We start from the raw sequence: 25,722 nt of genomic DNA, 5'->3' as shown, positions 1-25,722 counted from the left end.
TATTCAGTATAATAGTATATGAGTTTACTTAATAAAGCATATTTTTATTTTTTGAGTTTCAGATTAATATTATTATTTGGCATTCTAATAAGATTTTCAAGGCCTCTTCTAGTTTAGTTCTTCTTACTGATTAACACCTGAATTTAAATGAATACATACTCTTTGTAAAATGATAGTATGTTATTCTAAGTGTTAATTATTTTCAGCTTCCCAAATACCAAATACTGCTCTGTTCCCCCTCTATGTCACTACTGAACCTGAACTTTGACCCTTTTTGTATTTTCCCTCTTGCTTACCTTCAGTTGATCCATTGATCGATGATTACTCGGGAAGTGGAGGCAAATGTGTGTATCTCATGTATTGGTGGTTTCCAGTACTCTGACTTGTTACTCTGCCTCTGCTGGATCAGCCTTAAGATGAGCTTTGCATGTCAGCGATCCTAACAGGGAAATCCCAGACAGAGCATAGTAGATTCAGAAATTATTCCTATTTTTGTCCTTTTCCATTAGCAGAACAGACTTGCTGAATTTCAGTCTGTGGCTTGAATTAGGTCAAGAGGCTTAAAAACCTCTTATTGCTTTACTCTTTAGTTTTTCCACTTTAGTTTTGTGTGATTAAATTGAATCCACACTCATAGATGGTGATGGTAGTGATGACAGCAGCTCACATGTATTGAGTGTTTATAATGTGCCAGGACCTATTCCAGGTAACCTGAATATATTATCTCTTCTAAACCTGTCAGTGACTCGCACAAAGTTCCTTTTTTGCCCGCTTTTCCAAAGAGGACACTGCTGCCCGGAGTGGCTAGTTTGCACTAAATGAGATCCCGTGGTTTCTATGTGGTCAGACTGGATAGTATAACTAAGAGCCCTCATTTTTAATCATTATGGCACCTTTTTTGGCCTCATGATCCCTCACGGTCTGATTACTTGTTAGAAAAATCCTTTTAAAATAGCTCTCTAACTCTGAGCCTTGGTGTATATATAATTGAAAGAAGTCACTTCTAGTTGGCCAAATCTCTGGGCTAGAGTAGCTCTGTGGTGTTGGATTAGCTCTCACCTGTGCTTATGCCAAACATATTTCCTCCAGATCTTGGACCTCAGCTTACTTGATGATTAGGTAAACTTTTTTACTCATTCATGAATTACAAATTAAATTTTTTAAAACTTGGGTGTCAAAAATGTGTGCTTGAAATGAGGACTTTTTATAAAGGGATCACACCTCATTACTCTCTCCATATCTATCACTCTTTTAAGCTAACTCATAAATGAATAACTCAAATAAATGAAGAATCTTGATTTGGGGGTGATTCAGTTTTAGATTTTTGTTGGTTTGTTTGTTTCTATGGGAGATCATGTGATAGGGCTTGGCAGATACAGGAGAAGCCCAGTGCAGCCCTGGCTGCTGTCTTGAGTTTCGGCCTCTAAGGCCCTGTAATGTCCTAACCCACAGCGACTCTTGGATCGGAACTGCTCTGTCTGAGATTTCCGAAGCCAGCTGGTTCTGGTGTGGGAGAGACACCCTTTGTTCTTGCTTTTGTGCTGCAGGTGCTGCTGCTGCCAGCTTGTTGCCTCACTTTTTCTGAGCAGTTGTGGCATCTCCCAAAAAGCTATGCATGACTGAGTTTTAATTCTGTGTCCATGCAGGAGAACAGCCCTGACGACTGAGTTTCCGTTTCAATCACTGCACTTAATGCCTTATAGGGCTTGCATGTGTCGGCTGGACCTTCCATCCTGTTCTTCCCCACCTTGCTGCTACCACCTGGTAGCTAATTTTTTGCAACAGTTCTTACCCCCACCTCCCTTTTAAAATTTGCTTGTTTTCCTATGTTCTATTTTTGCAGATGGTGGTTCTCAAACTGTCTTGAAGCAACCACTGGTTTTAAGGGGATTCAGGAACTGGCCTTGATTAAGTTCACATGGGATAGACTCAGAGAAAACTAATAATATTTTTTCTGACTCTTTGTATTGACTCATATCCTTTAAAGAAAATTTACTTAGTTTTGATATGAATTTTGAGCAGTATAGATTGTCTTACATATAAACATGAGCTAATTTAAAAATAAGAATATATCAGTACCTATGGATTTCCTCTGGTGCCTACTGGAGAAAGATGACTAAGGAAGAAAAGTACAAATGGCAATTTAATGAGTTTGTTGTTTGTGGCTCTTTTTACCAAAACTAAGTTTAAAAGCAAAACTTAGAATTCTGTTAAAGACTTAAGTAAATGAAAGTATCTCCCTAAAACTTGCATATCATACTAGGAACTCGGCTTCTCAGTAACTCATGGTCATTCTGTTAGGCAAAGTGAGAGCCTTACTTAAATTAGTAGATAATCAGCCTTAATTTTTGCTTGCTCCAGTAGATGAACATGAGCTACACCGGATTTAATAATTTGCTCATTGTTCACTCATTGTTCATCCCTGTTGAGATAATTAGCTCTGAGTTCTTAGCCAGGACTTATACAAGACTCCTGTAGTTTCTGCACTTACCTCTTCTTTTTTTAAAAGGTATATTTAAAAACTCCTTGTAAAAAAAACAAAAAAAACCAAAAACTCCTTGTTAGCATACAAAGAACACTACTAAGTGCTCAGATTTTTGTTTTAATGTAACATATTCTTGGGAGTTTTTCCTGAGTCCCTTAAGATACTGGGCCAGGCTGATGTGTATTCATATTGACAGATAAATGATCATTTTTTTTCCTTTGCTGTTGGAACTACTGGCATTTAACAGTTGTGTTAACCTAAGACATTACAGATTTGGAGCTGTGGATAGGATGGAAGGCAGGTAGCCTGGTTTTGTGGGGACAGGGCTTCAGCAGTGTCCTTGGAGGCTCTGTGCCCCTCTACCAAATGCAGTGTTAACCCATACTGGACTTTCTAGTTTCTAAATTTAGGAGTAGTTCTTAACCTCTCCAATGCCAGTATTAAAAACAAGACAGTCATGTTTGAGAACTGCCATCTGGAACAATTACAACTTGTCTTTGTATCATAACTTGTCTTTGTCTTGCCGCTTTAATGCTCTCCTTTCTTACACTGGTGTTCCTTCCTGTCTTTTTCCTTCTTCTGCTCCTTTCCTCTTTTCTACTTTTTCTGCCTTCCCTTCTTTCTGTCTCCTAGATCTGAAAGATTTTCAGAACAATAAGCATAGGTACTTGCTAGCCTCTGAGAATCAACGTCCTGGCAATTTTTCCACAGCATCCATGGGGTCCCTTACTTCATCTCCATCTTCCTGCTCACTCAATAGTCAGGTGGGCTTAACATCTGTGACCAGTATTCAGGAGAGAATCATGTCTACACCTGGAGGAGAGGAAGCCATCGAACGTCTGAAGGTAGGTAGTACCTACTCAGACTCAATGGAAGGTATTCTGTGTCATTCTACAAGGCAGAGTAAGGATGAGAAACCATTGAGATGTTGGTTCAGGACATGAAAGAACTTTCTGACTCTCAGAGGTGTCCTGAAAGTACTGCTTTGTAAAGGGATTAATTTCTCTTCACCAGAATGCTTGAGTCTGACATGGGTAGGCAGGGATGGGAGGGAGAGTTGCATGGGCAGGTCAGAGGTTGGCCAGGCAAGGTAACTGATAAGTAGGTGTGTCCATCTGTCATGTCCATAAGTAGATATGTCCATGGTTTATAAGTCATGGTGAAATCGTTCAGTTAGAAATTTCATTGGAAACTAATTAATTAAACATTTGGTTTCTTTGGAAGATGAAATTCTGCAAAGTGCAGAATCTGCTTCTGTTAGTAAAATATGTAATCAAAAGAAGGTTTGCACATTTGAGTAGCTATACCAGCTTTATTCAGAGACACATGAAATTATATCTTCTGGAAGTTCATAGAAAGCCCTGTGATCACTGCAGTGGAAGGGCTGCCCCTCCTGTGCAGGTGCACGCAGGTCACGGATCTTAGTGCTGGTGCTGTGTACTGGAGTCCCGTGTGTGCAGGTCACCCGCCATGCCACCCAGTGGCTTTCTTGTCTGTCTCTGTGAATATGAATGTTATTCCCCCTCTGTGACTACAAGAGCAGACAGTTGTCACCTGTGGTGGCATCCATCACATCATCGAGACAGCAACACAAGTGCCTTTTCTTTTCGTGCTTGTCACTTCCAGGATGAGAGTTTGATGTGTCCCTTGTGGCCTTTGTATTCAAGAGTCCAGGGTGGGAAAAGCAGGGAGGGCAAAGAAACTGTAAGGAGCTGGGGGGTTGCAGCCCTGTGCCCAGCGAGCAGTCCTCGTCACGTGCACTCAGCATTCTTCACCACGGCTGCTCATTCAAGGACTGTGGAGAACAGTGACACACTTTGACAGGTTAACAATAGAAAAAGTTTGCTGAGCTTTTTTGCTAATAGGGAATTTAGCTTGGTAATTGTTGATGCTTTCGTTTTGGTTTGCAGATGAAGCTGCAAAAGATGTTGAAGAATTGACTTCTGCCTCTCAATCAGCCTACCTTTTCTTTGGCATTTCAGTCACTTCTAACATAAGGTGCTTCAGAAACAAAAGTAATGATCTGGCTGCTTCCTTCAGGATTTGTTAGTGGAAAGGGGGGAAATTCTGAAACACCTGACAAAAAGGGACAGGGAGTGAGAAATCTTTTCATTAAATATTGTGAAGAAAAGGATAATTTCTGCGATGGTAAAATTGACTTTGGAATTTTACTGAAGATGTTAGTGAAGGCCTATGCAAGAATTGTTTTTTGTTTCTGTATTTTATCACGATGGGCATCAGTGACAAAAGTTGCTGTGTAGGGTTCTCTTCAGGCCAGTGGCAACATGCAGGGATTCTGTGGAAGGGAAACATGGAATCTGTCATTTATTGTAAAATGTCATTTTTCTTTGGAAATTTGGAGTCTTACTATTTGAATCTTTCTTTAACTTCCTTAAACACTACTTGATGTACAAAAAATTTTCTTCCCAACTGCTAAATGGAACCAACTGAAAATAATGTTGAATGTTAGGAGTCAAGATGTGGACCAGATGCTTTAAGTGTTAGGTCGCCCAGTATCTTCCAGATAGTTTCCAGGGAATAACACTGCCTTTATTCAAGGAACCCTCTCCCCAGCCTCCCTACTTCCCACCCAAAACTGTTTTATTACTTTTAGCAGAAATAAGTTTCTGTGTTTTAATTTTCCTTTAAGCCAATCTAAATGACATTTCCTTTTTTCACTAGCTTTAGAAAATAATTTCTTTATGGTTTTGCATTCAGTCTTATTTTTTAATGCAGCATGGTAGTAGTGTAAGCACCTTAGTTCTGCTCCTAGTTTGTGAATGGTGAGAATTCTGTGTCAGCAGACCTTCATTTTAATGCTGCAGGCAGATGACATCCTGTGTTCACAGGGCAAGGCAGTGGTTGTATGATAGAAATGCTTGCAGATTTCTCATTTTGGAGACTGTTTCATTGTTCTGAATATGAAGGAATGGCATTCCTAAGACATGACACTGTAGGAGAAAAATACTGTAATGGAAAACAGTAATACAGGAGGGTCATTCATTTTCCTAACATTTTATGTCCCTTTGTTTCTCTTTACTTTTGACTTTTTAAAAAAAGGGTCAGTTGGTAGAATACTTTTACACAGGGCGTTACTATTGCTTCATTCATTGAATATCCTGTTTCCATGTGGAAGAGACCCAGGTTATCCATCATAAATACCCTGGGCCCTCTGCACATCTCTGGCAAAGAGAGTAACATGTAACTGCTTTCTGTTTTTAGCTGCACCTCAAAGGGAGTTGAAATGTTGTATCCTTGATTTGAATTCTGACTTAAGAAGAAGGTTTTAAATATGTAGCAGTGGCTACTAGGTGGTGCCTCTGGTATTTATTAGTCTGGCATCAGTGTCAGCACTGTGAGTGCCATTGCTTAGGCTTTTAGACTATAAATATCCACAGATATCCATTACAGAAGCACGCAAGGGTAAATGCTGTGCTCCACAGCCTGAGGGCCCCACACTTGGAGCTGCTCACTCAGGAAGCAGGCTGCATTCAGTACAGTAAAACTTATCTGATGGCTTCAAGGAATGTTCTGTGTAGTAAGCATTTAACTATTTAAATATCTTAATCTAAACTATAATTTTTTTTTCTGGGGAAATTATTCTGACTTGTTCTGTGGACGTGTCTGCCATCTTAACTGATCATGATGAAGATTTATTTGTGTTCAGCATTATGAACTGACTTAATAGCCAGTGCTGTACAGATAGCCAGACAGACATGATATGAGATCAAAGGTAAAAGATGCCTGAGCCCAGCATGCCTGCAAGCCTAAAAAATGATCCTGATGTCACTCTGTTTTTCCAGGATTTTTTAATGTACAGTACCTGTAGGAAAGAAGACCTTTGAAGAGTGTCTCCTGGACTCCTCATTTCTAAAGCATGAATTCCAATTCAGTTTAATCTTAAATTCAGCTTCTAGAATAAGTTATAGGCAGCGCTGGATGTGCCAGGCCTGCCTGCAGAGTGAATTGGTGACTCAGACTGGAAGCTACCATCCTGTTGGCATCTCTATTTCATTTATACTAAGTTTGTCATTTAGCCTGGAAGAAAGAATATTCCTCACTCTTTCTTAATTTATGGTGAGCTATCTCATAGAATATCTTATCTAAAGCCTGTGGATTCTGCCTTAGTTGGAAGAAGAACACACAGGAAACGCAGCCATAGACCTGCCTCTGGGAGAAATGTAGCCTGAAGATAGTCACTTAGTTTCTCTGTGTTTCTAGAATGTCTCTGGAATAAGTGGCTTTTTCCAGGGCTGAAGTTTTGCTAAATGACACTCAACATTGTTTCCTCAGAGTTAAAAAAAAATAACTTTCTAGACAACATAAAAGTTGCAGCTTGAAGCTGTAATGAAAGAATGAAGGTAGTACCTTCCTCAGCTTACTCCTTAAATCTCTTTTCTACAAGGAGGTCATATTATGACTTACCCTGCAGGTAGTGAGTAAAATTAGAGAAGTCACATCAGAGTTGGCAGCAAGATGGTAAGAGGATTCCTAGACAGTATTGCTATCTTCGGGTGAGTTTACAGTTGCCCCAGAATATCAGAAGAGTAGCTTTAACAGAGCCAGATAAACCTCAGCTCTGACATACTACTTCTCTAAAAATAACCAATCAGGAAAAATATGTATTTCAAGCATCTCATGGATCAGTTTGTATTTTATAACTGACATCAGTGTGGCTTGTGGACCACAGTATATAAAATAATCCCTAGTGCAAGTGCTGTGGTTTGGGCATCATGTTATCCTGGGCCTTTGTTTTTGAAGTTGCCACTTAACGTGAAGGTTTCTAGCCAACTCTCTTTAATAAGCCTGAGATTCTTACAGGTTATGAGGCCTGCTTGTATTGTACTTGCCCTTTGACAGTCATTTGCAGAAGCATTAATGCTCCCCTATTTGAGCTGTTGAATAACTTTGATGGTGAGTTAGAGAGGCTGTTGACCACTTGGTGCTCGGTACCCTTCCTTTCCTGCCCGTCCTGTTTTGGAATTGTGTGCCTTTCTTGGCTGCTGGCCCTCTATGGCGGCTTGTGGTTCCTCCCTTGGCTGTGGAGTGGCCTTTGCACTGCAGATTGTTCATTCCTGTTGGAGGACTGTAGAGATGCTGTCAGGTAGCTATTCTAGTCTTTCAGTCTGTGAGTGTGTTCAGAGGATTAATGAGAGCCAGTTCAGGTGATTTTTGTCTCTGCCTTCCTGCCTTCCACTGTAGGCTGGCTGTAGCTTTTTGCACTTTGTAACAGACTCATGTCTGAGTACCTCCTACATGGCCCCCTCTCTGTCTACCTCCCTGATGCTCAGGCCTTTTCTGAGTGTTTTAAGTTTTGTTTTTTGTTCGTTGTTGCTCCTCCTCCTCCGCCATTATCATCACCCTCCTCCTCTTCATGCCCTCCTCTGCTGGCTCCTGGACTCCTTTGCTATAGCAGTTGCTTCCATGAGTCTTTACTCTGGGCTTTTACCATGCTCTCTTCCTCATTCCAGAAAACCAAGTGCCAGGTGCCTTAGGGCGTTATTGTATTAAATCTTCATAGTTTCTTTCTATGTAGGTATTAATACTTCTCTACAGTAACTGTTCTACTCTTCTACAGTTCTACATTAACTATATTAATAGTCATCTACATTAACTACATTACATTTGCCAGAATGGGCAATGTTCAAACTACCGTACAATTGTGCTCATTTCACATCTAGCAGGTAATGCTCAAAATCCTTCAAGCTAGGCTTCAACAGTATGTGAGCTGAGAACTTCCAGATGTTCAAGCTGGATTTAGAAAAGGCAGAGGAACCAGAGATCAAATTGCCAACATCTGTTGGATCATAGAAAAGGCAAGAGATTTCCAGAAAAACATCTACTGCTTCATTGACTATGCTAAAGCCTTTGACTGTGTGGATCACAGCAAACTGGGGAAAATTCTCAAAGAGATGGGAATACCAGACCATGTTACTTGCCTCCTGAGAAACCTGTATGCAGGTCAAGAAACAACAGTTAGAACCAGTCATGGAACAACGGACTGGTTCAAAATTGGGGAAGGAGTACGTCAAGGCTGTATATTGTCGCCCTGCTTATTTAACTTTTATTTAGAGTCAGTACATCATGTGAAATGCTGGGCTGGAGGAAGCACAAGCTGGAATCAAGATCGCTGGGAGAAATATCAATAACCTCAATTATGCAGATGACACCACCTTTATGGCAGAAGCTAAGAAGGAACTTCATCTGCTTTATGAAGGTGAAAGAGGAGGGTGAAAAAGCTGGCTTAAAACTCAACATTCAGACAACCTTAAGATCATGGCATCCAGTTCCATCACTTCATGACAAATAGATGGGAAAACAGTGGAAACAGTGAGAGAGTTTATTTTCTTGGGTTCCAAAATCAGTGCAGATGATGACCGCTGCCATGAAATTAAAAGACGCATGCTTCTTGGAAGAAAAGCTATGATGAACCTAAACAGCATATTAAAAAGCAGAAACATTACTTTGCCGACCAAGGTTCTTATAGTCAAAGCTATGGTTTTTCCAGTAATCATGTATGGATGTGAGAGTTGGGCCATAAAGAAGGCTGAGTGCTGAAGAATTGATGTTTTTAAACTGTGTTGTTGGAGAAGAGTCCCTTGGACTGCAAGGAGATCAAACCAGTCAATGCTAAAGGAAATCAACCCTGAATATTTATTTAAAGGGCTGATACTGAAGTTGAAGCTCCAGCACTTTAACCACCTGATATGAAGAGCCGACCCCCTGGAAAAGACCCTGATGCTGGGAAAGATTGAAGGCAGGAGGAGAAGGGGATGACAGAGGATAAGATGGTTGGAAGGCATCACCGACTCAATGGACGTGAGTTTGAGCAAGCTCCGAGAGATGGTGAAGGACAGGGAAGCCTGGCATGCTGCAGTGCATGGGGTTGCAAAGAGTCAGACATAACGGAGTGATTGAGCAACAATTATTAATAGTTATGTTGGGGGATCACAGAGGCTTCATAAAATAGCCTGTTAAATGAATTTGAAATATTTTTTGAACTATGAAGACTTCTCATCCTGAATCACTACCATTATTGTTATCTTGTCATCGTTATCATCATCATCTGAGTTTCTAATTTTGTATCCATGACTATCATTTTCTCCTGCTTTTTGCATGTGTTCATCTCCCTTTTTGGTATCCCTTCTTCCTCCATTTTTTTTTTTTTTTGGCCTGAACAGTTCCTGCTTGTCCTTCATTCACAGTATGAGTATCACTCAGCCTTGACTCATCCACCTTCCGGCAGACCTGTGAGCACTTCAGTTCCAACACTGAGCACACTGCCTGCTGTTCTCCTACCATTCCCATAACAGTCCTGCAACTTGCTGCTCTAGCTTTGCTGTTGTTCCTGGAAAATGCTAGACATTTCCCACCTATTCCCTCACACACCCGTTCTCTTCCTTTTGTCTGCTCGTGTAGAACCTTGTCAATGAGCCCAGTTCTGACAGCCCCACTGCAGATTGCTTTCTCCCCCTACATTCTCTCTTTTCTTTGCTTTATTTTTCTACAAAGCTCTTATCACAGTCTGGGATTCTGTAAACTCGACTTACTGATTAAAATGGATTGATTTTCTCAGTCTCTCTTCTGGAATATAAGTCTCATGAGAGGTAGAAATTTTGTTCCCTGCTACATCTTTAGTTACCTAGAACAGGGCTTGGCATGTAATGAGGTTATATATGATTACTGAATGAATGAATGATGATTACTTCTTTCTCTCCCTAGTATACAGTAAGCTCCTTGAAAACAGGAAACATGTTTTAGTCCTTATGTTTCTGGCACATAATAAACACTCAGCTGGAGATGGAAGATTGTCTCACTAGTGGCTACATGCCTTCAGATGAGATTAATATGAAGCCTTTCTATGTTGGGAATTGGGCTGTGTTCAAGGGGGTATTGTGTTGAAGGGGAGGAAAAATATCTTCTTTTTACCCTTCTAGGTCCTTGGCTGGGGCTTCTGTAACAAAAGGCAGATTAACAAGTGAAAAGCCTACGAATTTATTTAGTATTTGTTTACATGACGTAGCTCAATGGTAAAGAATCCTCCTGCCAAATGCAGGAGATGCAGGTTTGATCCCTGGGTTGGGAACATCCCCTGGAGAAGGAAATGGCAACCTACTCCAGTATTCTTGCCTGGGAAATCCCACGGACAGAGGACCCTGGTGAGATACTGTCCATGAGGTCACAAAAGAGTCAGACATGACTTGGTGACTAAACAGCACCAACTGTGTGACATGGAAGACTCCATAAGGAAGACCCAAAGAAGTGTTAAACGTGAGCATTTTTATTCTAGGGCTTCCCTGGTCACTCAGACAGTAAAGAATCTGCCTGCAATGAAAGAGACCTGGGTTTGTTCCCTGCGTCGGGAAGATCCCCCTGGAGAAGGGAATGGCAACCCAGTCCCGTATTCTTGCCTGGAGAATTGCATGGACAGAGGAGCCTGGCAGGCTGTATGGTCCATGGGTTTGCAAAGGGTTGGACATGACTGAGTGACTAAACATAGACACTTGGTGAAGTGTGAAAAGTGATGGAAAAGTGTGATAGAACAAGGAGGAGGTGAGCTAAGAGTATTGGCACTGCAGAGAGATTGCTGGTTTACTTCCAGAGCTCAGCAGTAAAACAAATAGCACAATAAAGTGAGTCCCATGAAGTTTTTGGTTTCCCAGTGCATATAAAAGTTAACTTCACACTATACTGTAGTCTGCTAAGTGTGCTGTAGCTTTATGTCTAAAAAAACTATGTGCATACCTTAATTGAAAAATACTTTATTGCTAACAAATGTTGTCATCTGAACCTTCAGCAAATTGGAGTAGTGACATCAAAGATTACTGATCGCCTGTCACATAACAAATGTAGTAACAGTGAAAATGTTTGGAATATTGCAAGAATTATCAAAATGTGATAGACATGAAGTGAGCAGATGCTGTTGGAAAAATGGCACCAATAGAATTGCTACATGCAGGGTTGCCGCAGACTTTCAATTGGTAAAAAACGCCTCACATGTGAAGTGCAATAAAGCGAAGCACAATAAAACAATGTCTGTAGCAACCTGGGAGACTTATTAAGATTTGTCTGTTCAGATTCTTCTTAGTATTCCTTCATCTTCTAGAAATAAGGATGCTGCATTCCTCCAGGGGTAGGAAGGTTACATCTCATGAGGGTCTTACGACTAGCTTCAGGAGGTCAGAGATTCCTTCCTGCTTGTACCATTTCTTAAATCACTGGGCTTAAAATACTCAATGTGTCAAGATATCATATTTTAGTGAAGCATATTCTAAACCCCTCAGTGTTGTGGTGAAATTATAGTGAAACAAAAAGCAATGAATACCTTGCTGCTGTTGCTGCTGCTAAGTTGCTTCAGTTGTGTCCTACTGTGTGCGACCCCATAGATGGCAGCCCACTAGCCTCCTCTGTCCCTGGGATTCTCCAGGCAAGAATACTAGAGTGGGTTGCCATTTCCTTCTCCAATGCATGAAAGTGAAAAGTGAAAGTGAAGTCGCTCAGTCGTTCCCGACTCTTAGCGACCCCATGGACTGCAGCCTACCAGGCTTCTTCATCCATGGAATTTTCCAGGCAAGAGTACTGGAGTGGGTTGCCATTGCCTTCTCCGAATGAATACCTTAGAGCTCTTTATTCTTTTGTAGATATAGCTGTTAGAAAGTGCTTTTGCATTTGAAGATGTAGTATTACCTTTTCTTCTACACACACACACACACATACACACATACACATACACATGCACATACATCCTCTCTTTCTCTTTCTTGCACTGTAAAGGTATTTTTATTAGAACTTAAAGGGAGTTAATATATCAGGGGCTGATTTCTTTCTTTACATATTAAGAAAGGAAAAAAAAAAACCCTCATCATATTAGATTCTGCCTCAGATCCTCTGAGGGCATCATCTGCTTCTTGCCGTCCTTCCTAGGCACAGAAAGTTAGCTTACAAGACTCTTTGACACTGTAACTATGGACTTCCTCCTTAGGAATCAGAGAAGATCATTGCTGAGTTGAATGAAACCTGGGAAGAGAAGCTGCGTAAAACAGAGGCCATCAGGATGGAGAGGTCAGGAAGTTAAACTCTGGAATGTTTCTAAAATATCTGGGGAATTTGGATTACGTTTATAGTAAGAAAAGATAAAATAGAAGTTAAAAACAACCTTTCCTCCCTAAATACAGAACCAACAAACAAAACCTGTGTGAGACTTCTGGCCAGATTCACACTCAAGTGAAATTCAGATATTTGTTCTCTAGGCAGTCTTGTTCTTAGTTACCTACTACATGTTGCTAGGGAGCCATATAAAAATGGAAGATATTGAGGAATGAGTTCTTAATTTGCAAAAAGATTGCCTTTGATAAAGGCCCAGAGGAAAAAACCTGTTCTGATTATTGTCTTTCAGAGTGATGTTTCCTAAAACCTCTTTGGTAAGAGGTTAAGTAGTTTCAGTTGCCAAAATCTGTATTTTATCTTAACCTGATTTTCTACCCTAAGAATGAACATGACCTCAAATAATACTTTTTGCTGTTGGAATAGATAGATATTTTAGGGACTTCCCTGGTGGTCCAGAGGTTAAGACTCTGGGCTTCCAATGCAGAGAGCATGGATTCAGTCCCTGGTCAGGGAAATAATAACCCACATGCTGTGTGGCATGGCCAAAATATAATAAGAGTAAAGTAGTTGTTAAAAATATATACATTTTAGTTAATATTAGTTTCTTCTTGCTTCCTGGAAGATGAGGTAGAAGTGAGCACTAATGTGTTGATAAAGTGAATGTATGAAACAGAATTTTCTTCTTTATTGTAGAGATTTTAAGCTAAAATTGTTAAATCAATGTAATGGTAGGCATGGGAACATGACATTTGAGAAAACCACATTTATAGATGGTACTCCCCGTATCAGAGCTACTTTCTGCTTTTGTTGATTTTTAAGAAATTGTTCCTTGAATGGGATGTATTGCCTTCAGGGTGTATTCCTTTCTTCCTTTTTAAAATATTAATAGACATTTATGAATCATTTTCTGCTTCCAGAGTCAGATGTGACAAAGTTCCTATTTGGGTAAATACAGCTTTACATAAGATAGGAACATAATTTATTTTGAATGTACTATTTTCTCTTAAAGATAATTTCTATTTGATGAAGGGATAAGTAGATTCTTTCACATTTGTGTTACTGACTTTAAACATAGATAATTGTTTTTGCTTTGCTTGCTTTACCTTCCAATTCATGTTAGATTGATATACTTATCATTTTGGTACTGTGATTCTGATGTGCTTGTTGCTCTTTCTAGAGAAGCCTTGTTGGCTGAGATGGGAGTTGCCATTCGGGAAGACGGAGGAACCCTTGGGGTTTTCTCTCCTAAAAAGGTAGGAAACAGTGTTGTGAAAGTGAACCAGACTGAGACACTTTTTGTTTGTCTCGGTCCTCGAGGCACTTCATGTCTTTCAGGGCTGGTTCTTCTTCCTTTTCTTTTAAACCTTGAGACATGGCTTAATTTCTGATATTTTTTATTTCATCTTACACTGCAAGGCCAACCTGTTTCTAAAATGCTTTCAGAAATGTTTACTGTTTATAGAAATAAAATCCAAGGCAGTAAATCTGTAACTTTTGGTCATTATTCAGTGTATTTACTCATCTTAATGGTTGCTTTCTCGTAAATTCCTAGCCTAACCTAGCACATCTTGCCTCAGTTTAGCTACTCTTTCTATGTAGATTTCCCCACAGGTACCAGCAACCCTGAATTATAACTCTTTGGAAGCAATTTCAGCTGTTCAGGTTTGTGTAGAAAAATACCACTTCAGTTTGCTTCTACACTTTGTGTGATAGCCATTGTCCTGAGTAAAGCAGTTTCTGTGCTATCCTTCTAGCTTCCTCTGCTCCTTTCTCATTTTTTTTTTTAAACTTCAGTAGTTACCCTCCTACTTACTTAGGTAGTCATAGTTGTTAAGTAGTAGATACCTTTTAGCTAATTAGAAAAACAAGTTTTTTTTTTTTTACTAAGTTGCTTCTTAGTTATTAATAGACACTGGGAAGCTATTATGAAATGGTTATTTTGTGTGCTTATTTATCTATTAATAATAGAACATATACTGATGTACAAAGCATAAAATTATACTAATAACAAATGGTCTTTCATTTCAAATGACTTCAGATTGGCTACTGTATACTTCTTCATGCGAGGGTCTGATGGTGGTCTCTCTAGGTTAGCATAGAACAGGGTATAGAGTTTTCAGTTGGTACTTTTGTTTTATTTGATATGAGATACTCCTGTGGTTTTTGTTAGGATATATTTGGTTAGGTTTTTCTTTTTTTTTTCTTTTTAATAATTTCTGCTGTATTATTTTCATCGAAGAAGATTGATTTAAAGACATTTTAGATATGTGCTATACACCTGGAACAATAGTAACAGTATTTTATATGTTTATATTGCCAAAGGTCAGTGATTTTCATAATTTAATAATTTTTCCTTCAGTAAGACACTATTTTATTCAGATACATTATTTGTGATTTTAGAGTGTTTAGCAGTTATAGGCTTAATAAAATTTAGATTGTGCCTTTGCATATATCTGAAGTTATTTTTTAACATCTTTTAGTGTTAAGAACAGTGAGGAAAATTTTTGTAACAACTTAAATAACTTGAATAAGTACTGTGTTATAAACAGCACAGAATTTCAAACTGAGATATCTGTTTCCAGGGCTTTTTCTTACTTGCTTTAATTTTCTAGACTTCTTCAGGAAAGAAAGGGATACCCCTAACCACATCCAAATTCAGTTTTAGAACCTGTTCCTGATGTATTAACTCGATTGGTAATCCTTACCCATATATGTATCAAATTGACACCTTTTACAATCAAATTGTACAACCTAAATATATGCAGACTGTCATTCATATCTCAAAAGAACTAGGAGAAAGTACTCTTCAGGCAAGAAAAAAAATGAAAACCTGTTCTTGAGGTTCTGGTTTCCTTAGGCCAGTGCTATGCTAGGTTTTAAAGAATGCTGCCCAAGAGGGTTTTAACTTTCTCAAACCAGCTACAGAGACATGTTAGTTGGAAAGATGTAAAGGTTTTCCTAAATTTCTTTTAAATGATCTTTTGCACTCCCTTTTCTTAACCTACTCATCTGACTCTCCTTTCATTTTTCTGCATTTGCTGGCACTGTATCTTGAGTAGATTTTGACCCCAAGACCATGTGACTTATTTTTGGATCCCAGTGGGGTATTTTCACCAAAAAAGGTTGGTTTTTAAAAGATTTTAAAAACATTAAGAGTTAGATGAAGAGGATTTTATAAGATGTGTTATTGAATGTCAGTAATTTTTAATTCTTGTTTAAGATAAAGAAGGTTGGTTTTTTAAAAGATTTTAGAAACATGAGTTAGATGAAGAGGATTTTATAAGATGTGTTACTGAATATCAGTAATTTTAATTTCTTCTTTAAGATAAAGACTGACAAACTAAAGACAATAACTGGGACCATGGAAGAACTGATAAAAATTATAGAGGGAAATGACAGGGGATGTGGGAACATTTTTATGATATAAATGAAAAATTACATACTTATTGGCAGTTGTAGGGGATGAAAAATAATTTTTCCTCTACCCTTCTGAATTCTTGAATGAGAATAAAAGACAGATTAACCAGAGGTGGGGGAAAATTTATTTAAACATGTGTACCTCGTGTATACATGGGAGAACCCCATGGAAAAATGAGTAACTCCCTAAGATGATTTAGAATTCTGGCTTAAATGCAATTTTAATAGGGAAAGAGACAGGGAGGCAGGCCTGTCAGGGGAGGGTAATTGGCTTTTAGGAAAAGATGAAGGGGCCCTTTGAAGAGCAGATGGTAGATATGACAAAGTTTGTTGGGTGTGGTGTCAACTTCTACTTTTCTCTCCTGGTTGTTAAGACTCCAGGAGGGGATTTCTAAGTTCCTTTTGGACAATTTGTGTTTAGGCAGGAAAGGGGATTCAGAGGAAGCCTCTCCCTGCCTGTGCTATTGTGTAACAACTCAAAATAATTAGTATGTCAGTGGAATATTAGGAGTGGCAAATTCTGCTGCTCTTTAAGAATTTTGAACGCTCTTCAAGTGTTGAAAAAAATTATGTTTTTTTCCCCCCCAGAGAATCAGCCTGTTCTGATTTTTCTATTGTGCTCTCCATGCTTTGACCTTATTAAGAATGGGATATTGTTCTTTATCCCAGAGCTCATGTTTTTAAATAGAATGCATTAGTGTGGTTTGGGAAGGCCTGAAGAGAGTTATTTTCTGTTTATCATGGAATTGCAACTAAGAATGAAAGAAGCCCTGCTTCTAGGCACTCTGGTAATCTAAGGAGCCATCCAGCCTCCTCTGCGCCCCTGTCACTCTTGCAGCCCTCTCAGTGGTGCTTGTTCCACTCTGATCATCTCTAACCTTTTTCAGACACCACATCTTGTTAACCTCAATGAGGACCCTCTAATGTCCGAGTGCCTGCTTTATTACATCAAAGATGGAATTACAAGGTACATTTGTTTGTTCTTTTGCTCACTCAGTGCTTTCTTTTCTCTTAGGATGATTGCATAGCTAAAGGGAAGTTGTTTGGTAAAAAATTTCTTTTATTAATTTGCTGTTTTTCTCATCTGAAATAGTTATAAACTGTCCTCTGTACTCTTTTCAAATCAGTGTTTTAACCAGCTGAATCAATTAGCATGTGTAGTTTTAGAAGACTGTATGTAAAATTTATCCTCCTAACATCTTATATGAATTTTTTAAGTATTAGTTTACTGGTATCTTTTTATGATGTCTCTGAGTTATTTGGTGTATGTGCCTCTTCATATCTTTTTCTCATGCAGGGAGGTTGATCATATATGAAAATAGAGTTTGCAGTTCACAGCCTCTGATTAAAAAAAAAAAAGCAGTACCTTTTTTGTACGTACCAAAGAATATTCTTTGGGAGAAAGAGGCTCATTGTTTGTGGTGCTTTCTGTGTCTGAATTTCCCTGGGAAACACTTTCCCTTGTGTTCAGGGTTGGCCAAGCAGATGCTGAGCGGCGCCAGGACATCGTGCTGAGTGGGGCTCACATTAAAGAAGAGCATTGTATCTTCCGGAGCGAGAGGAACAACAGCGGGGATGGTGAGAGTTCTCGGCTCAGCTTTTCCAACAACCTTTTCATTCTATATTATGAGAAATCCCCAAGATTTGGTATCCCCTGTCTCTTTCAGTGATACTTTTATATACAATCTAATATTTGAAAATGAGGGGACCTGGGCTGTTTATGAATGCAGGCATGAACATAGCTACTTTACATGAAAAAAGCCTGGACAAAAGCAGCACTTTTGTTACCGCTAAGAATTGAGTAAGACATAGGCAATTAGGCTTGGTCTTGAATCTTAATTATTTAATAGACAAGTAAGAAGGGAACAGATATCCTGGGTAGTGGGAGATTTGAAGGGCCTCTAGTCTTAATCCAGTGCAGTTTATTTATACCTAAAAGGGAAGAAAAAGTCAATCTTGATTTTTGCCCAGATTATTAATGAAACAACAAGCTAATAGTGTTTTTGTGCTATATAATTTCAGTTCAGTTCAGCTGCTCAGTCGTGTCCGACTCTTTGCAACCCCATGAATCGCAGCACGCCAGCCTCCCTGTCCATCACCAACTCCCAGAGTTTACTCAAGCTCATGTCCGTCGAGTCCGTGATGCCATCCAGCCATCTCATCCTCTGTCGTCCCCTTCTCCTCCTTCCCCCAGTCCCTCCCAGCATCAGGGTCTTTTCCAATGAGACAACTCTTTGCATGAAGTGGCCAAAGTATTGGAGTTTCAGTGTCAGCATCAGTCTTTCCAATGAACACCCAGGACTGATCTCCTTTAGGATGGACTGGTTGGATCTCCTTGCAGTCCAAGGGACTCTCAAGAGTCTTCTCCAACACCACAGTTCAAAAGCATCAATTCTTCAGCGCTCAGCTTCCTTCACAGTCCAACTCTCACATCCATACATGACCACTGGAAAAACCATAGCCTTGACTAGACGGACCTTTGTTGACAAAGTAGTGTCTCTTCTTTTGAATATGCTATCTAGGTTGGTCATAACTTTCCTTTCAAGGAGTAAGCATCTTTTAATTTCATGGCTGCAGTCACCATCTGCAGTGATTTTTGGAGCCCCCAAAAATAAAGTCAGCCACTGTTTTCACTGTTTCCCCATCTATTTGCCATGAAGTGGTGGGACTGGATGCCATGATCTTAGTTTTCTGAATGTTGAGCTTTAAGCCAATTTTTTCACTCTCCTCTTTCACTTTCAACAAGAGGCTTTTTAGTTCCTCTTCACTTTCTGCCGTAAGAGTGGTGTCATCTGCATATCTGAGGTTATTGATACTTCTCCCGGCAATCTTGATTCCAGCTTGTGCTTCTTCCAGCCCAGCGTTTCTCATGATGTACTCTGCATATAAGTGAAATAAGCAGGGTGACAATATACAGCCTTGACATAACTCCTTTTCCTATTTGCTACATAATTTATTCCTTGCTAATTAAAATACTGGGCTTCTCAGGTGGCTCAGCAGTAAAGAACCTACCTGTCAATGCAGGAGACATGAGTTTGATCCCTGAGTCAGAAAGATTCCTTGGAGAAGGAAATGGCAACCCACTGCAGTATTCTTGCGTAGGAAATCCTATGGAGCCTGTCAGGCTGCAGTCCGTGGGTTTGCAAGAGTCAGATATGACTTAATGACTGAACAACAACAACAGGAATCAAAATATTACCTTTGGAGACTTCCCTGGTGGTATAGGGAGAAAATTTCTTCCCTGATGCTAGGAAAAATTGAGGGCGAGAAGAGAAGGGGGCAACAGAGAATGAGATGGTTGGATGGAATCACTGACTCAATGGATATGAGTTTGTGGAAACTCAGGGACATAGTGTTGGACAGAGAAGCCTGGCATGCTGCAGTTCATGGGGTCACAAAGAGTTGGACAGGACTTAGCAGCTGAACAACAACAGCAACAACTGATGGTCCACTGACTGGGACTCCACGCTCCTAGTGTGGGAGCTCAGGTTCCACCCCTGATCAGAGAACTAGATCTCACATGCTGCAGCTAGGACCCTACCACAGCCAAATAAATAAAATATTTTTTTAAAAAAAGAAAAAATATTAGCTTGATCATAATTTTCTGATTATTACCTATATCTCATACTTAAGATTTCTGATGGTTTTCATTCTTATATACTGAACTGTCCAGATATCACTGAAACTAACATTTCCTGTCTTCTTCTGAAGTTTATCAAATTCTTAAGTGAATTTAAGTATGTTTCTATCTGAGCCGCAGCCCTGGTCCTGGTGCCTTAAAGTGAACTGTTATATAGACACTGAGCCACTTGATTGGTTGCAGAAATCTATGCTAGTCACCTTGAGTCGTCAGCTGCTTCCCATTGTTTTCTTCCCATGGTCTGTGATGATAACATTAGTTTGCGTTCCTCTTAGTTATTGTGACTCTGGAGCCCTGTGAACGTTCAGAAACCTACGTAAATGGCAAGAGGGTGACCCAGCCTGTTCAGCTGCGCTCAGGTGAGACTGGGAGAGGCTTGAAGTCTTCAGAACACATGGCTTGCACAAGAAACTTTTTATTTTTAAATCTTTGTCTCAGGTCGAAGTGATAGCATTAGGATTTATGTTCTTGTAAAACTCCAGAAACTGCTTTTTGCTTTAGGGAAGGTGAGGCTATTAACCAAGATACTGTACATTTAAAAAGTGATTTCTTAACCCTATTTATATTTTGTGCTAGGAAACCGTATCATCATGGGTAAAAACCACGTGTTCCGTTTTAACCACCCGGAGCAAGCACGGGCTGAGCGGGAAAAGACTCCTTCTGCTGAGACCCCCTCTGAGCCTGTGGACTGGACGTTTGCCCAGAGAGAGCTTCTGGAAAAACAAGGAATTGATATGAAACAGGAGATGGAAAAAAGGTACTGTACAGATGCAATGTGGCCCACATGACTAGCACTTCTTTTCAGCATTTAGTAGGATTCCTGAAACAGCTCCATGATTTTACAGTTTCTTTTCTTTCTTGCTCTTCTTTTCCTTGTAGGCTACAGGAAATGGAGATCCTATACAAAAAGGAGAAGGAAGAAGCAGATCTTCTTTTGGAGCAGCAGAGACTGGTAGGAGCCCATCCTACATCCTCCGTTAGGAAAGGGCAGCTTGCTCTCATGTCCCACCTTCCCCGTCCCAGATATGAGCACTCGCCCGTTGCTTCTCCCGCTCTCACTGACACCATGCGCTCTTGTCTCGTATCCTTCATGGAGAAGGACCTTCCATCTCCTGGTAGCCTTAGCCTGAAATACTGTCCTTAAAGGTACTACTTCTGTGCCTCTATGTCTTAAAGTCACATCTTCTATCAAAACCAAGTGCTTTTTGAGGAAATACTGAGAGCTTTTCTTGTAGCCTTGGCCTCTTGATAGTGGTTTTTAAATATGCACCAGGGGTGACTCTGTCAATAATAATTACTCTGAATATTGAATTTGATGGGTGTTTGCCTTGGTTTTGTTTCTGATCACCTGATAGTACTAATTCTTTGCTCTTGGGCTGACTTGGGGATTGTTCTTATGCTGGGTGGACTTTTTTTTTTGTAAGTTAAACTGTGTCTAAAAGTGTTGCTGCACAGTTGCATGTGTTAATCCTTTTCTGTTCCCTGCATGGAGTCTGAATTCTCAGTAAGGGTCTCCGTGGCATGTGTGGTGACAGTGGAAGTAGGGGCTGCCCAACCAACTCCAAGAGGAGAGGGAAGTCTGGTTTCTCTGGGTTGAGAAAGCATTTGTGTGAGTAGCTGAGAAATCAGTTTCAGGTTGCAGCTTGTGATGCTAATGGCGATAGCATTTTATGATGTTAATTGATTTTCTAGTTTTTTTAGAAATTGAATTGCATGAATAAATAAGTTTATCCATTAGTTAGATTTTCATGTTTCAAGCCATCCAGTTTTGGATTACAAAGCCTTGGTTATAGGAACCTTCTAGGCATTCATTTGGTACATGTTATTGAGAAAAAGGCATAGCAACCTTTGGATACTGTGGATGCAGTTTAGGAATTTTTAATTTTTTAAGATTGATGGACTTCTTAGAGGTATTAGGGAGAAAGGGGGAACTGGTTAAGGAGGCATTAGTGAGAAAGCTGGGATACTGGTTTCTTCCCTTAGCATAAAATACAGCATATAGAATACCAAGTGTAAATACAGCATGTAAACCATAGCCTTACAGCTGTACTGTGCTTTGAAAAAGAGAGGCTGTTGCTAAATGAATCAGAAAAGCCAAGGCCTTGTGCAAAAGCAGTCTTTTCCAGAGCAGCTTGATTCTCACTCTTGGCAGTATGTTAACTCAGTTTGTTATCTTGGAAATTATAGTAAAGCCCAAAAAAGAATGGATTGCAAGAATAAATCAAGTGTTTGGGGCAAGATAATAGCAGTGTATTAGAGTCTCTTTAGGAGGCCTCGTTGGCATTAGTTTGTAATGAAAACACAAAGATTCAACTACAGTGTGATTAAGGGCTTGAAAACTTTGTGACACATGAAGGAGCCTTTAACAGTAATGTCTTGTATTTGTATACAGCTTTATAATTTACAGAGAGTTTTAACATCCATCATTTTTCTGATTTCCAAAATAACCCTCTTTAGTTGCCATATATGTAAATAAAGTGATAGACATTTCCTCGGGTTTATAGTTGAGGAAGCAAAGTCTAAAAAAATGCTACCTTGCCCATTCTTAACTGATGGGTCTGAGGCTTAAACATGAGTCTTCTGGCTTTCTTTGGTGTTCTGTCCAATAGAGCAGTGCTTCTCAACATCTTAGGAGTCTTGTCAAATGCTGATGCTGATCCTGTAGGTTTGGGTAGGACCTGAGATTCTGCATTTCTAAGAAGCTCCCAGGTGATGCCAATGCTGCTAGGGCCATTTGAGTCACTAACCAGGTGTAAACGAATAGTGATGGCTGGTGATCATCCTGTGCTCTGAAATAAAGACAGTGACTGTTAATAAACAGAAAGTAAATTCAGATAGTAAAGAATCTGCAACGCAGAGGACCTGAGTTCAATCCCTGGGAAGGGAATGGCTACCCACTCCAGTATTCTTGCCTGGAGAATTCCATTGTCAGAGGAGCCTGGTGGTCTACAGTCCATGGGGTTGAAAAGAATCAGACATGACTGAGCGAATTTCATATCAAACCAGATGGCTCCAGGGCACATTTAGTTTCCGGAGGACATACTTAGTTTGCAAGTAATCAGGTTCTGATTGTCGATTGCTCTGTATCTGAAAGCAGTCTAGGATTTTAAGAGCAGCTCCTTAAAGCAAGGAGGTTCTTTCGTCTTATAAGTCCAACTGTCTGTTCCACTTAAATTTCTTATCCTCAAAAGGAGTTGATTTCTAATACTTCAGCCTGAGGAATATTTAGCCATTAACAGTACTGAATTAAAAATGTATTTTTATGACCCTATATTAGTCAACCAACAGATATGTTTTGAATGCACCCTATGGATAAACACCGAGACGATACAAAGGACTTTATATTCAGTAAATGTTTATTATTTATTGTATGTGATTATTTTTGCATAATAACAGCATTACAAAAAATGGAATTCAGGCTCATGAGTTTTTTATTACAATAATTCCCCCCACTGTGTCCCATTGTTACGTTGCTGAACATTCTTTCTTAGTTAGTGCTTGATTGTATGCCTGGTCCTTTCTCTGCTTGCTTTTTGACACATGTTTTGGGAATCATCTCTCTATTTTCATAGTCTTCAGGCAGAGTCTCTTCAGGAGGCCTACCTTCCATTTGATATTTAATCAAAACAGCAGGATCATTTAGTGACATGTGAGTTGGACAGATCTGAGTAGTTTTTCCAGCCCTGTAATAAATGAATCTAAATATCTTAAAATCTTTTTTTTTTTGACATAAGATAGGATTTGAATCTCGGCACATAAGTTTTGCAAGAGTTTTCAGTATTGTGGCCAGTAGTAAGTGATAGGGGTGATATGTTTGAGCTTTAAAGAGAACATATTCTACAGAGGCAATATGACCAGTATTATAAAAAGAAAGAAAATTATGGCCACTTGATTTAACTTAGTTCTTTTGAATTTATGTAAACTCATTTAATTATGTTTTATTTTAGAGTTTAAAGGCATAACTTTTATCACTTAAATATATTAAAGCAATAATTAGAATTGTTATTTCCTTAATTAGGTATTCATTTCATCATTAGGCAACTTTTAAAGGAAAATAAAAGAAGCCCAGAGGAAAAAACTGATAGTTAATTATGTAGAAAGAATCAGAGCAAATTTCTGTTCTATATAACTCAGTTTTTGCATATATACAAGAAAACCTTTTTAGATGTCAGACATACTTTTTTTCTCTAATGTTTATTAATGTCATCCTTTATCACTTAAGATTAGATTTTATTAAGATTTTTAAACTAAAAAGGAAAAGGAAAAAATAGTGTAGAGTGTATAAATTTAGCTTTATCTGTTTTTTGCTGATAAATTTTCAAATAAGTAGGTATTATAAATGGTTTAGTATCCATTTATAGGCAAATGTCAATAATACAAATCAGTAGTAACGTCTCCAAATTCAGGGGCCAAATTATTGCTATTATTGTTAGGGGTTATTTTTTCATTCCCTAGAAAGTAACTGTACATACAGAAAAAGAAGTCTTTGGTCTAGAAAACAAGATACTATTTATCAGTTTCAATTCTTTTTTTTTTTCCTAAACCTTTCCTAGAGATGATTATGGTAACCATAGCCAAGTCAAAGAGACTATTAAATAAGAACATTTTCATTTACTAGACTACCTTGAACTACCCTTTTAGTGAGTAGTTCTTTTTCCAGTAACTTTTATCTCTTGAATAGAGAGCCTTCCTTAATCTTGTCTGTCATAGGGAATTCTAAATCCAACCCAGCTTTCATTTAGACCCATGTTAGCAAGATTTGCTTGTGTTTGTTAAGAATAATCAGTTATTATCCAAATAGCCGTTGAAATTGCTTAGTTGTAAAGTCAGACTGCTATTTTAAGCCTAAGTAAAGTTGTTTGAAAAAGAGGTAATGGTGCAAAAACAGCTGGAAAGACAGAGAGTTGGAGATAATGTTTTAAATAGCGTCCACAATCAGAATACATAAGCAGAATATGATCTTTTGTGTTTTACATGTTGATAGAGTTGTCAACTTAAAGTAATATTCCTCAAAAAACTAGAAACACCATAGGTTTTCATAGATGAAACAACAGATCTCTAGGTTGTATTTATTAAAATATTACTTTGGCAATTTTAAATAATGTTTAAATGAAAGTATGTTTTCCTAGCTTAGTTTATGTTCTGGAGATTTGTTTCCTAAAATTTTGGAGATGAGGTATTTATTGGTTTAAGTGTGTGGAAAACAAAATAACAGACTCACTATAAAGATCCTTTTTTATGTGTCCTTATTGTATGGATAACAAAATTTAATTGTAACAAATGAAATAGATCAATTTGTCATGACACAGGAAAGTAGCAAATCTGATGTGTGCTCATGGAAAGACTAGTTTCAGAACCCTCTTACCTTCTAGCAGAAAAACAATTTGGTTGATAAGAATCTCTCATGGTCTGCTAATAGGGATTCTTAGCATTTTTAACATCCCTGTTTGACTGCTTCTTTTTCTACTTTCTCATCTTCTAACTTTTTTCTAGGGCTGCTCTTTTTAGTAAAGCTAAACAAAACGTGGCATTCTCCAGCATTACTAACCTTTGTTAATCCGCCTGCTCGTCACATCTTGTATGGCATCTGTGCTCACTCATGGGGGAAACAGTTTCTGGAAGAAGCAACAGCAATAACCAAGGCAAATGTGGGGAAGTGGCTGCATGGGTGTTAGCATGTGTGGGGTGAAGGTTTTAGTTCATTCTCTTGAGATAGCGGAGATGTTATTTCACACCATTTTGTTAATAACTTCATGTGACCTTACAGTGAGAGACTTTCTCACTGTTTCAGCCCTCCTAAGAAATTTGATTGCAGATTCCATCACTTAAGCCACAAAGTGGAAATTTGGATTAATGTTACTAGAAAAAAAAAAAAAAGCAAATCTTCATATTGATGATAATCTACATAAGCATATGTCTTAATAGACTTGCACATTATCTAGGGTTTTTTGTTTGTTTTGGGTTTGTTTTTTTTTTTAACTTTTTTAGTTTCATTTTTAAATTTATTAGGGCTTTTTTTGCTTGCTTTTTCTTCAATTTGAGTTTCCTTTTTTACATTTTAATTTTGGTTATT

The 25,722-nt window shown here is 38.8% G+C and overlaps 1 protein-coding gene across 11 annotated transcripts in view; it reads left to right on the top strand.

The window, feature by feature from the left end:
* The window catches only part of KIF1B (kinesin family member 1B), a 151,498-nt gene that overhangs the window by 58,230 nt on the left and 67,546 nt on the right, over nucleotides 1-25,722 (top strand). For 5 of the 11 annotated variants that reach the window (XM_024976732.2, XM_005216995.5, XM_005216997.5 and 2 more), the window contains 8 exons: nucleotides 3,197-3,330; nucleotides 12,468-12,547; nucleotides 13,770-13,845; nucleotides 16,897-16,976; nucleotides 17,481-17,587; nucleotides 19,925-20,008; nucleotides 20,226-20,406; nucleotides 20,529-20,601. In XM_024976732.2, the coding sequence (XP_024832500.1) occupies nucleotides 3,197-3,330; nucleotides 12,468-12,547; nucleotides 13,770-13,845; nucleotides 16,897-16,976; nucleotides 17,481-17,587; nucleotides 19,925-20,008; nucleotides 20,226-20,406; nucleotides 20,529-20,601 (815 nt within the window). Of the gene's footprint in view, nucleotides 1-302; nucleotides 345-3,118; nucleotides 3,331-12,467; nucleotides 12,548-13,769; nucleotides 13,846-16,896; nucleotides 16,977-17,480; nucleotides 17,588-19,924; nucleotides 20,009-20,225; nucleotides 20,407-20,528; nucleotides 20,602-25,722 lie in introns of all 11 variants that reach the window. The other 6 variants (XM_024976730.2, XM_024976731.2, XM_005216992.5 and 3 more) reach the window with 2 other exon arrangements.

The sequence above is a fragment of the Bos taurus genome, chromosome 16 (assembly GCF_002263795.3).
Source record: "Bos taurus isolate L1 Dominette 01449 registration number 42190680 breed Hereford chromosome 16, ARS-UCD2.0, whole genome shotgun sequence".
Classification (NCBI taxonomy): domain Eukaryota; kingdom Metazoa; phylum Chordata; class Mammalia; order Artiodactyla; family Bovidae; genus Bos; species Bos taurus.
Note: the sequence above shows the minus strand (reverse complement) of the source record. Positions and strands in the feature narration are given on the sequence as shown.